The sequence below is a fragment of the Atta cephalotes genome, assembly GCF_000143395.1.
Source record: "Atta cephalotes unplaced genomic scaffold scaffold00022, whole genome shotgun sequence".
NCBI classification, from domain to species: domain Eukaryota; kingdom Metazoa; phylum Arthropoda; class Insecta; order Hymenoptera; family Formicidae; genus Atta; species Atta cephalotes.
The window spans coordinates 2,793,920-2,805,719 of record NW_012130086.1 but is presented as its reverse complement, the minus strand read 5'-3'; the positions used below and the strand labels follow the sequence as shown (position 1 = coordinate 2,805,719).

The 11,800-nt window shown below is 29.0% G+C and overlaps 3 protein-coding genes across 3 annotated transcripts; 2 read left to right on the top strand and 1 right to left on the bottom strand.

The window, feature by feature from the left end:
- The first annotated feature begins 797 nt into the window (after positions 1–797).
- Positions 798–2,050, top strand: LOC105619578 (neuferricin). The gene is made up of 4 exons (XM_012201095.1): positions 798–1,095; positions 1,178–1,318; positions 1,571–1,757; positions 1,864–2,050. The coding sequence occupies exons 1-4, from the start codon at positions 798–800 to the stop codon at positions 2,048–2,050; spliced, it is 813 nt and encodes a 270-aa protein (XP_012056485.1).
- A 1,101-nt stretch (positions 2,051–3,151) lies between these two features.
- On the bottom strand, positions 3,152–4,367 carry LOC105619577. Its single transcript, XM_012201094.1, has 3 exons — positions 4,342–4,367; positions 3,957–4,127; positions 3,152–3,512 (listed from the first exon to the last, which is right to left on the bottom strand). Exons 1-3 carry the CDS (start codon positions 4,365–4,367, stop codon positions 3,152–3,154), a joined length of 558 nt encoding a protein of 185 aa, XP_012056484.1.
- A 1,290-nt stretch (positions 4,368–5,657) lies between these two features.
- LOC105619576 (zinc finger protein 148) lies at positions 5,658–10,300 on the top strand. Its single transcript, XM_012201093.1, has 5 exons — positions 5,658–5,890; positions 7,147–7,376; positions 8,016–8,298; positions 8,472–8,655; positions 8,735–10,300. Exons 1-5 carry the CDS (start codon positions 5,658–5,660, stop codon positions 10,298–10,300), a joined length of 2,496 nt encoding a protein of 831 aa, XP_012056483.1.
- Positions 10,301–11,800: the final 1,500 nt, after the last annotated feature.

The window sequence follows — 11,800 nt, the reverse complement described above, 5'->3', positions numbered from 1 at the left end:
ATTGAACAACATGTAGTACGTGTACGATTAATTTCAACTTGCGTTATTAATATTATTAATTATATGTTGATTTTATGGAAGCGGTACAGATGATATTTCCATTGTTTTGATATTTATAAAATTTAAATTTAATTATTTTATTTTATTAATTAAATTTATTAATTTATCAGTATTTATATACTTTTATTTTATATATATCATTTTTTTAAATCTTGAGCTTATTTTTGTTGTTGAACTTTATTAATCAATATATCAATTGCTTTCTAATATAATTCTTTATGGAGTAAATATATAATTTAAATATTCAATTGATCATACACTTTTATGATATTCTTATAATTAATTTTACATAAAATTTTGCATTTTCTTTGTTTGTTTGTATTTTTGCTAATTAAAGAAGTATTAATTTTAATGAATATTAGATTACAAAAATACAAAAAATTGTATAAATTTAAGACAACATTTTAAATCTATAAAAACTTTTGCATTGTTATTATTTTACAAGTAAAATTATAAAATGTGAATATTATACTTACATTATATTTTATACTTTTTGCAGATGAAAATAATAATAATAATAATTTAGGTTAATATTTCAATTGTACATACAATGAATTCGTCAAGCATATTGATTCGCTACAAAATAATTGTTTATCTAGCCTAGCAACAATTCCAAATAATACGACAGATCTCTGATCGGTAATACAGAATTCTGTAATCTAACATGGTAGATCATCGAAGATCATCAGAAATCGGAATAGCCCACGCTGGAATTCACATTTGTAAACAACGTAATTATGTTTTCCAAATATTTTTGGCTATCGCTGCTATTGGCGATCGTGTATTTCTTATATTCGCGCGGCTTTTATGAGAAGATCAAGTTTCAATTAATGGAAGGAACATTAAATTTAGCTGACACGATATATTTTGGATTAAATGAAAATTCTGGCGGGTCAAAGATGTTCACTATAAGCGAATTAGAACGATATACAAATCTGGAGAATGGTTTATATCTTTCGATCTTAGGTCAAGTCTTCGATGTAACGAAAGGAGAAAAACATTACGGATCAGGAAGAAGTTATCATGCTTTCACTGGTAATTAGGTTCCTTATGTCAAATTCAAATGTCTACTATATACATATATGTATATAATAAAATTAATTTTATTTATTTGTAGGTCGTGATGCTTCTTTGGCATTTATCACTGGAGAATTTGATGATCAAGGTTTAACGGACGATATATCTAGTTTATCGATGCAACAAGTGAAAGCATTGAACGATTGGGTACAATTTTATAAAACAAACTATATTTACAAAGGTACAATTATTTAAACTGCCATGGGATATAGGAGCAGTTGATCCATCTCAGAATAATTTCTTTATCCTAAATAATTTCTTTTGTAAAAGCCAAAATAATTTTATAATATTTTATCAATCTGCTCGCAGCAAGGAAAGAAAGGTATATTTTAATCTCTTTTTACTGCAAAAAATGTTTTATGTTCTGTAGACATTGCATGAGGTGGATCAACTCGCATGTGATACTTTCTAAAATATTTTGTATTTTCTTTAGGAAAATTATATGGTAGATACTATAATCAAGATGGTAGCCCAACTATAGAATTTTATAAAATACAAGAAAAGTTATTACTTCTTCAAAAGGAGAAAGCATTAGAAGAGGCACAAAACAGAATGTTCCCACCTTGTAACGTAGAATGGAATCTAGATATTGGTACTGTATTCTGGTGTACTGAAAGAAGGTAGGAAATTATTTAATAGTCAATGTTTTCATATTAAAGAAAAATTAAAAAACATGATAAATAAATCTTTTAATATGTAATTATATGATTCATTTTTGTTTAACAGCGGTGGAATTGATAGAGATTGGGTGGGAGTACCAAGAATGTTTTTCGAGACCGCACAAGGTTCATCCAGATGCACTTGTGTTAAATTAGATAGTAAGGAATATGAAGAAAATAAAGCTAGATTTAAAGAATACGATGGCTGTGATAAGTATGCGACGAAATGCACTTTGAGAATGAATAAGACATAAAGTGAAGTATTATATAGTGTTTTTATCTATCGAATTTAAGATATATTAAATTTTATATTTATATAATATTAATGCGAAAATACAGATTTAATATATTAACTAGATTTAATATATTAATTTTATATAATTTTTCATATTTTTTGTATAATTCTATATTCAATACGATTAGCGCCTTTTATAAGAATATAAATAAATACAAGATTTTATATAACATTTACTAATACTCTAGATAAGAAATACACAATCGTCAATATACTAATCTTAAAATAAATGCAATTTCAAAGTCTCATTATACGATAATTATGTGATATACATAATGAAACATAATATTAAAAAAATTGAATTTCGTCTCTAAAACAATGAGGTTTTGTCCTTAAATTTTTAAATGATCAGTCTTTGTTTTTATTTTTAATATTGAAAAAACTGGCGATTAAAAAAATTGTTTATATTATACTTCACAGAAGTTGTTTATATTACAAAATACATAGAATTTAATATATTTATGAAAAAATGTATATTTCCATTATTATTTAATAATACATGTATGTATATAAGTTTTGAATTGAATCTAAACTAAAATGCAACATGATACGAACAATGTCGAAGATTTTGATCTCCTCATTAGCTTGAATTACGATTTCAGAAACAACAAAACATATTAATTTAGGTGTCAAAATGAATTATTTTTTTTTATCATAATTCAATGTAGGCGCAATGAGGAAGTAGTCTTAAAGAAATAAAAAATACATTATTATTTCTTATATGATGTATATTGCTGTTAATATAAGCGAGATAAATCTCAAATATGCAAATAGAAATATAATTATCACACATTATGGTCCTTACATCCTTATAGTTCGAAACATGTAAATCTACAATGCGAAAATCGAATAAATGCCTGCACAGAAAATTCTATGTAGTATAATATTCTTAGTAGATGGAAATGTAAATTTCTCCATCTAAATATTATCCCTTAAATGTGATTATAAAATAAGTCTGATACATTTTTTAAATGAAATCCTGAAGTATACATAACATGTTATTCTTCAGATAACTTCTTTAAAAAAATGGCATTTAAATATGTCATCGAAGAATCTGGTCTCATTTGAGTTCGCTGTCAATTTTCATTGGTGAATTTTCTCTGATGGTATTTAATTTATCTATAAGAGCCTGCATCGAATCACATCTCTTGTACCTGACTTTAGATCCAAAAACTCTTTGTATCTTTGCACGTCTCTTCTTCAACTTGGAAGCTGTAGGAGCAAACATCAACATTCTCTTAAATCTCTTCGCACTCATACGTATTGTAGTATCGTCGTCCGAATTCTGGGTTTCTTCAAATATTGTTTCAAGATTATTTGATTTCTTATTTATTTTTTTGTCTAAATAATATTCCTTGACAATTTCTTCCTCTGTCTCCTCCACCTCATAGATCCTTCTTTTTTTTGGTCTCAAGCTGCATCTGATTTATATACAAAGTATTATTAGACATATGAAAATATATCACAGTCTAATATAAAATTATCTTCAAAGAAGTGCTAAGCAATTTACAAATTATATGTCTCTCTATGCCTTGATTGACATTATTAAATGTTTTGTTTCATGAACGTTGTAGTTTATTTCATCGAGATGAGAACCTGAAGGTCGATTATTTATTTTGAAACAAGGTGAAAATTACAAAGATGAGTAAATTTATTAAATGATTAATTAATGAAATTATAAATATTATAGTAAGTTCGTTTACTTTTACATCGTTTCAAGATACGTAATCGATCCTCAGATACATGGCAAAGTATCAGTCATCCTGATGAAGTGAACTGCAATGTTTACAAAACATTGGCATTTAATGATATATCACAGAAATAATTTCTTTAAAGAAAATATTCATGGAAGCTTCAAATATTACCTTCGTTTAACCATTTCTATAGAATCGTTTTCTATAGAAGAAGGCTTAGACAATCTTTTCCTAAGAATTCTCTTGGTTTCTGTAGGTGGAGGATTAATATTTATAGTAAGCATCTCTAAATCAGCTGTTATCACAGGTACATTAGTATTGTCTAAATGATCTTTGGAGATTCTGAAAAATCGAGCTGCTCTTAATTCTTCTTAGCAAAATAATTTTTATTCTTTTCAAGATTTAATATATTTCAATATTTGCAAGTAGATTAAAACGGTGATAATTGTTATAAACCAAATAATTATTATAACCTAAGAAAACCAAAAGAGAAGAACAGAATCGTAAAAATATTTATATGGGATCTTTAAGTGATGGAGTCTTCTTTGAAACTTACGGATTTTCTGTTTGTTTCTCATCCATTGCTCCAGAAAGTTTGTAAAATTCTTATCAAAGAATGTCAAATTTTTCGATGTCTTTGTGTGAACTTCCTTCATTTATCGGAAATACATACGTCTTCCATTTTCGAGTGGAGTATACAATAAAAAGTATCAAAGACGAGATTAACGTCCGTAAAACTTGTAGAAAATAGAGGTAGAACGTATTCTTTCACATGAAAAAGTACTCTTTCACACGAAATGCATATAGACTGCTAAAAGAAGAACATTGTCTTGAAGCGATTAAATGGCACTTATTTTATTGTTGTAAACTTACTTCACTTGAGAAAGAAATGCTAAGTCTGTTCTTTTCAAGCTGAAAATTGATCTCTTGTAATTCTTATCTTTTTCAGTTTTTCTTTTTCCCTCTCATGCTTGTAGGTAATTCTATTACTTCTTTCGAGTGCAGAAAGTGTAATTGCCAAGAACAGATCATTTGGTCTGTTCGACTTGCTTACACTTTTTTACACTTTTTATACTTAAAATGAGATATATATTTGGCGCTGAAAAGAGAGAAAGCGAAGATGCTAAGTGTAAGCAAATTGAATAGACCTATTGACATGAATCATGGTAGAAAGAGACAAGGTGAGCCATTATTCTGCTGGCAGAGAGAGCGGGGGGGGAACATGACTTGTCAACCAATCACAGGAGGTCTATTTTAAACGCGCAGATTTCAAGATGATTACTAATAAAAACACAGATTGAAAATTAAAATAACAATGATTTATTAATAAAAAATGTAAAATATAAAAATATTACAAACTTTAACATTATTATTAAACAGAAATGAGATTGCACATTTTTTTGTTTTTGATACGAATGTGTCAAAAAATTGCAAAGAGCAACGAACATAATCATTATTGGATTTTCATAAAATGGGTGCCTCATGATTGGCTGTTCATTCCCCACTTTTAAGCTACGCGCATTCATAGGAATGGGTCACCTGAGGCCTGTTCTTTTTATCTGAACTTCTTGCACGGTTCATCTTTTCTCTTTTTCTTTTCAACGTGGAAAGAAAAGGAAGAAAGATGAACCGTGCAAGAAGTTCAGCTAAAAAGAACAGAATCTCTTGTTTTTTAACATCTTGAATCACATCAATCATATGATGGTTATCTTGTTATCAGTTCTTCTTTGACTACATTTTTCTCCGTATCGATAATGAGATTCCATCAGCGGCCTACCTTGCCGATCGTATCGTAGTAGAATTGTAGGTTATGTCAGAACGCAGACGGAGAGCTGGTCGCGCGATTTGTTTGTCGCGCAGCCCTGAAAAAGTATGGCGATGTGGGAGAGCGACAAGTTTCAAGAGGATGAGAATGCGGACGGTATCGAGAGCAATTTCGATAATATCTTAGTAACACACGATCTGCAGGATTGCCTGGACGATACCTTGGACCTGTCCAGTTTCGAAAAGGTCTACGAGCAAAGCGCAGTATTCGATTATGAAAGATACTCTGATGACGATGCTGCTATCAATGAGGAGCTACCTGTCGATGACAACACAGCCGAGTGAGTCCCGATTGATTTTGAACAAATTTCTAGGCTATTATCATCTTTTGCGCTTTCTTATTTCACGATCCTCACATTCGTTCCTTACATCGCTGGGATCGATTTTGCAATCGGATAGCTATAAGTTTATTCATATCATCGATATTTCATTTCCACCCTCGACGGTATTCTTTGTCCCCTCCTTATAAGGCTATACGAGTTTTGAAACGATAATTTTAATTCATAAATCGCTCGAGGGGAGAATCTGCGTTGGGACAGCACATAGATATACCGAGATGGTTATGTTACCGATGTATTTTATCGTCAATGTGTGTTTCCGAATGTTTTAAATTTTGGCTACTGTATAATAATTTCAAAATAAAGCATATTACATATATATTGTTACAAATTTGATAACAATAATATAAAATGCAATATGTTTTATTTTATTTGTTGACAATTTGTAGTCCTAGAACAGGCAATAAACTACAAATAATTATGTATTTTTTATTATTTTTTTTATTTTATGATTATTGTACTTTTATTATAAAAATTATTTGTAGGAATATTATTTGTATATATATTATAATATTATTTACAATTTGACACAATTGCATTTTCTTATTGCATTGAAATCATATGCTATATTTGTTACAAATTTAATTTTGATATCTATGTATAGCAAACATACTCATACTATTCTATTACATATACTTAACCTACTAGCAAAATATATAGTAAAAAATTGGCACATGCAGATATTTGTTATTTTGTATATCAATGAGATTGTAAAGTCAGAAAATAATAATGTCAATATAATTATTCTCATTTGAATTTTTATATTTAGCACGAGAAATATTATTTAAATAATGTTAAAATCTGATAAAAATCTGATAAAAATCTAATAAACATAAAAAAAATGTTCATATACACGCACGCGCGCGCGCGCACACACCCCCCCACCCCCACCACACACACACACACAGGGTGATCATCAAATATTTCGTATGCCGGTAGAGCAGACTAAACTGAGTCGAAAAGTCCTCTACCATTTTACAATTTTTACAATAGTTAACAAAATATTAATTATTAAATATCGCTGAATATTAGTTTTTAATAATTTTTTGTTCAAGTACTATCAACTTCATGGAAAAATAGCACACAAAAATTATTTATTCTCATAGAAATATGAAAATTTTTTTAGAATTTTTTATATATATAAACATATATAAATATATATAAATACATATATTGAAAATATGTATTAACATTTACAGGCATATTCATCATACCATCAATCCAGATGAAATTTATATGCGAATTCATCAAGATCAAGATGATGTATTACTTGAAGATCATGCAACCTCTCATAAAACTGTTACGATTGAAAGTATGGATCCAGATATTAATCAGAAACATATCAATCGTTATAATTGCCAATACGAAGGCTGTACCAGGACATACAGTACCATTGGAAATTTGCGTACTCATATGAAAACACATAAAGGTAAATTTCTAAGAATAATTTTTTATTAGGAATAAAAATATAGGATTTTTAATAATAATGTGATAAAATTAGAATAGAGAATTTTTTAGTGATAGACAATGTCTTTAACATATAAGTCATTTCTAACATATAAGTAAAAAAATATAACTTGATAGTAAAAATGATCATGAATGTATAACTACTTTTATATTTTATATCTTATATTATCTTTTATATTTTATATTAATATCTTTAAAATCTTTCATCTTATTTAGAATAATTATCTTGAATTTTCATTATACTGTTGTGTATGTTGCCTCATCTGTCTGACCTATATCATTAAAAAAAGAACATTATGCTTTGCATTTTGGGCTTGTCCAATATACAGTTTGTTCCATCTGCTATACTAACAAATTATATGTGCTTTTGTTTTTGCATATTCCATGGATGAAAGAATCCAGGTAAGTTTCACAGCCATATTTCCTTGTGGTGACATTAGCAATGAAATCTATATTTATATAATTCTGCTTTGCAACTGATATTATTAATTCATCAATGCTGGTATAAAGGGAACGCTTTGACCTGCATGGCTTTCAGATACTGCAAGAGATAGATAGACCTGCAATCTTTTTATGTGGAGGGAATTCTCAAAACTTTCAGGCGAGTATCGATTTAAATGTGCAGAGCCGAGTTGTGGCAAGGCCTTTCTCACGTCCTACAGTCTAAAGATCCACATTAGAGTACACACAAAAGTAAAACCGTTTGAATGCACTCACAAAGACTGCAAGAAGGCATTCAATACCCGTTACAGACTGAGAGCTCACCAAAGACTTCATAGCGGCAATACATTCAACTGTGAAGAGACTGGATGTGTTAAATTCTTCACTACTTTAAGCGATCTCAAGAAACATATACGTACTCATACTCAAGAAAGACCATACAAGTATGTTTTTCGATACTTCCTGTAATATAAAAAAAACATTACAAATCATTATATATCAACATATTAAATAAATCAAAAGAAAAACATTACAAAACTTGGTTAATTTCTAGAAGTTATTACATATTGGATCTTTTATAAATATTTGGGATTAATCATTTCCTGTTTATTTTAAGATGCAGAGAAAAGGGTTGCGGAAAGGCCTTTACAGCTTCGCACCATTTAAAAACGCATAAAAGGACACATACAGGTGAACGACCATATATTTGTACCTTTGAAAACTGCAAACGACGTTTTACTACTCCTCACAGTTTAAAAAGCCACATAAAAACACATAATAAAACTATGACTAACAATACAGTAAGTATTAATCATAGAAATATTAACAATATTAGTATGTTTTGTATTAATCTAATTAAATTTTAATTATTTATGACAGAAGCATAAAGATAACAAGGATGATGATGTGGTTGAGAAGCAAAAAAGGTTAACTCAATTACAATTGAAACTTGTAAAAGTTAGCGCAAGTAACACTACTATACCATCGTATGCTGTCATACCAATATCTACAGATCTCATGCAAAATGATGGAAACATGCCATATGTATCTGCAAAAAATGCAGCGGAACAAATAACTCCTACTAATGTAATAGATATTATGACGCATCGCAAGTTGGACGCAAAACTCGGTTATATTTCTACCAAAGACAAAGAAAATTCGAATGAAACTACCGAAATTGCGCTTCTTGCAACAGATATCTTAGATAATTTTAACGAACAGGCAGTTAATGTTTTTAACAATAATGAGGATTATCACAAGTTTAAAGTATTTAACCAAATGACTGAATCAAATGTACAACATGATAATTTAATGGATGTTGTTGGACATCAGAATCATTTGCACAAGTCAATTTCGTTACCGGAAGTGCATAGTGACAGTATAGTTAGACAGGATCAATCTATCCCAGTAAATTTAAGGCAGAAGATTATGCAGGATGGTTTACAAAATGCAATAGCACATATTTCTTCTGAGGAAACAAGTTTCACGAATAATATGAAACAATTTAAAAATAATTCCGTTACTGCTTCTGATGAAGTATTCGTAAATCAATCAAATGCAGAAGATTTATCTGATAGCAATACGTTATATAGTGCCAATTGCATTACTAGTCATATTACTGATATTATAAGTTCCTCGAACGAAACCCACCTTTTCGAGAGCGAAATGGATACTCTCTCATTCATCGATGATACGAATTTACAGAATGAGTCTCTTATCGCAGTTTCAAGTCAGGATTTACATGCAAATGCAGTTACAAACAGTCAGTCCGAAGCCGTTGAACTCGCGATAGCAACCGAAGAGGAATTACCTTCCTCTTGGATAGATGTGATGGCATTGGCAACTGCGCCTGCATTGAGAGCACAATCTTGGTCAGAACTAAATGCTTTTCCTACAGTTCATTCTCTAGTAGATCTAGTAGGCCCAGAGCCTTATCCACTAGAAATGGAAACTCAGCCATCTACGGAAAATTTAAAAAACGTCAATGTAATGAATACGGAACACAATTCAGCAAACATCGACATTGTACAATGCCAAAAACTTGCAGAGTATGATGAGCATAAAACAAATAACATAAAGAATAAAGATAGAAATGTTTTGCAGGAGATTACTGCAGATGCTGATATATGTAAATGTACTGATTGTAAATGCGATAACGTACAAAATTGTCAGAGTTGCACAAATACCCCGGTCGGCGAAATAACGAGAAAAGATACGGTACAACTTGTAAGCGACTTTATGTCTTCTTTGCAAGGTAAATGTTCCTGCAACGCCGAGGCCGGTGGTTGTGATTCTTGCTGTGTTGTAATTTGTTTAAAGACACTGCAGCAGCTACAGAAAATATTTAGCAATTGTTGTAAGAATACTAGCAATACTACAAATGCATGTTGTAGGGAAAAATTGTTACCATCTTTGATGAAATGTCAAGTAGCAAGGAATCAGTGATTTGCAAATATTCTTTATTAATTTTAACTAGTCACGCAAAACAATAATGCTGTATCTCTATGCTAATCCCCCAAAAGATTTGTGATTTTACACCTGATAGCTTTAAATATGGGCAACTTTTGCCTTTTGAATATTTTATTTAGACAAATTGAGAATATGCGACTGTACATATATATATATATGCTATATTTGACAGAATCTGTTAAGAGATTCTATATATAACATATTCTATACATTTTGTGCCAAATGTAGACTTTTTACAAAAGTGTTTATACATACAAAATTACTGTTGCATAATTATAATACAATAATATATTGTATAAGATATCTGCAATTTCAAAATAATTCACAAAGGTAACTTAAAAAAAAATTTAACAACTGACAATATCCACAGAATGCAAGGAACAATTGCAAAATAATAATATACAATTGTTTGTATATAAATAAGTTATTTTGACATAAACAAATGTTTTATAAATATATGTTTAATAATTTTTTGTGCAACGTATAAATGGATAGCTAGTATATTTTTTGATATCTGAATTACAAATATGCTGTTTCTTGTATGGTTGGTCTATAAATGTATATTGTTGAAGAACTTGTCACAAATTTAAGAGCGTTAAAAATACAATATATACAGCATATTAACGTTACTTCTTTTTTTAATTTTTATTTATGGTAAATATAAAAATGATGTAATAGTTGTATGTTTAAGAATATTATTTATTTAACTTTTGAATGTATGTTCCCAAATAGCGTTAACCCTAAGAACATTATACATTATTATTGTTTACATCTACGCGATATCTATAGCAAAAGCTTTTTGCTAGTGCACGTTTACTAAAAAAGAACTTGATATTTCCTCAGTTAATCAGGAAATGCCAAATACTTATAAACATCCAAAGTATTTGTAACGTTATTGTTATAACGTTACTAAGATACTAAGTTTTAAGTTTTAATTAGAATTTAGTGTTATGTTGCATTATTATAATGAATAAAGAGATTGGAGAAATGTTAATTTTTAACAATTTTAGCGTGAAAATTTTTATGGCTGTTATAAGTACTTGCAATAAAAAATCAATGTACCTAAATAGCTTGTAAATAGCAGCATATTTATTATGTTGTTAATGAACAAATATAAAAACTAACTCAATAAAGAATCTATAACAACTCTCCTCTACTTCTTTTTGCATCTATATTAATTTTAATAAATATAGATATAAAATAAAATTTGACACAATGTTTTTAATAAATACATGATTTAACACATTTTTATTGTTGTTACACTATACAACAATATTATGATAAACATGTTGAACACATGTCTTTTTTCTAACGTGTCGAAGTATATATATATATATATATATATATATATATATATATGTATATATATATATATATATATATGTCTATTAACATTACTTAATAACTATTTAGTTGTAGTAGTCTTCGCACAAGCGTCTTACTGACTAACTTACAACTCGACTAACTACCTGTCTT

Coding starts and splice junctions, on each gene's coding strand:
- LOC105619577 (XM_012201094.1), bottom strand. CDS start 4,367: ATGGATGAGAAACAAACAGAAAATCC. Junction 4,128..4,341: donor GAGAAACAAACAGAAAATCC/GTAAGTTTCAAA, acceptor TCGATTTTTCAG/AATCTCCAAAGATCATTTAG. Junction 3,513..3,956: donor ATAGAAATGGTTAAACGAAG/GTAATATTTGAA, acceptor TATATAAATCAG/ATGCAGCTTGAGACCAAAAA.
- LOC105619578 (XM_012201095.1), top strand. CDS start 798: ATGTTTTCCAAATATTTTTGGCTATCGCTGCTATTGGCGATCGTGTAT. Junction 1,096..1,177: donor AAGTTATCATGCTTTCACTG/GTAATTAGGTTC, acceptor ATTTATTTGTAG/GTCGTGATGCTTCTTTGGCA. Junction 1,319..1,570: donor AACAAACTATATTTACAAAG/GTACAATTATTT, acceptor TATTTTCTTTAG/GAAAATTATATGGTAGATAC.
- LOC105619576 (XM_012201093.1), top strand. CDS start 5,658: ATGGCGATGTGGGAGAGCGACAAGTTTCAAGAGGATGAGAATGCGGAC. Junction 5,891..7,146: donor GTCGATGACAACACAGCCGA/GTGAGTCCCGAT, acceptor TAACATTTACAG/GCATATTCATCATACCATCA. Junction 8,299..8,471: donor ACTCAAGAAAGACCATACAA/GTATGTTTTTCG, acceptor GTTTATTTTAAG/ATGCAGAGAAAAGGGTTGCG.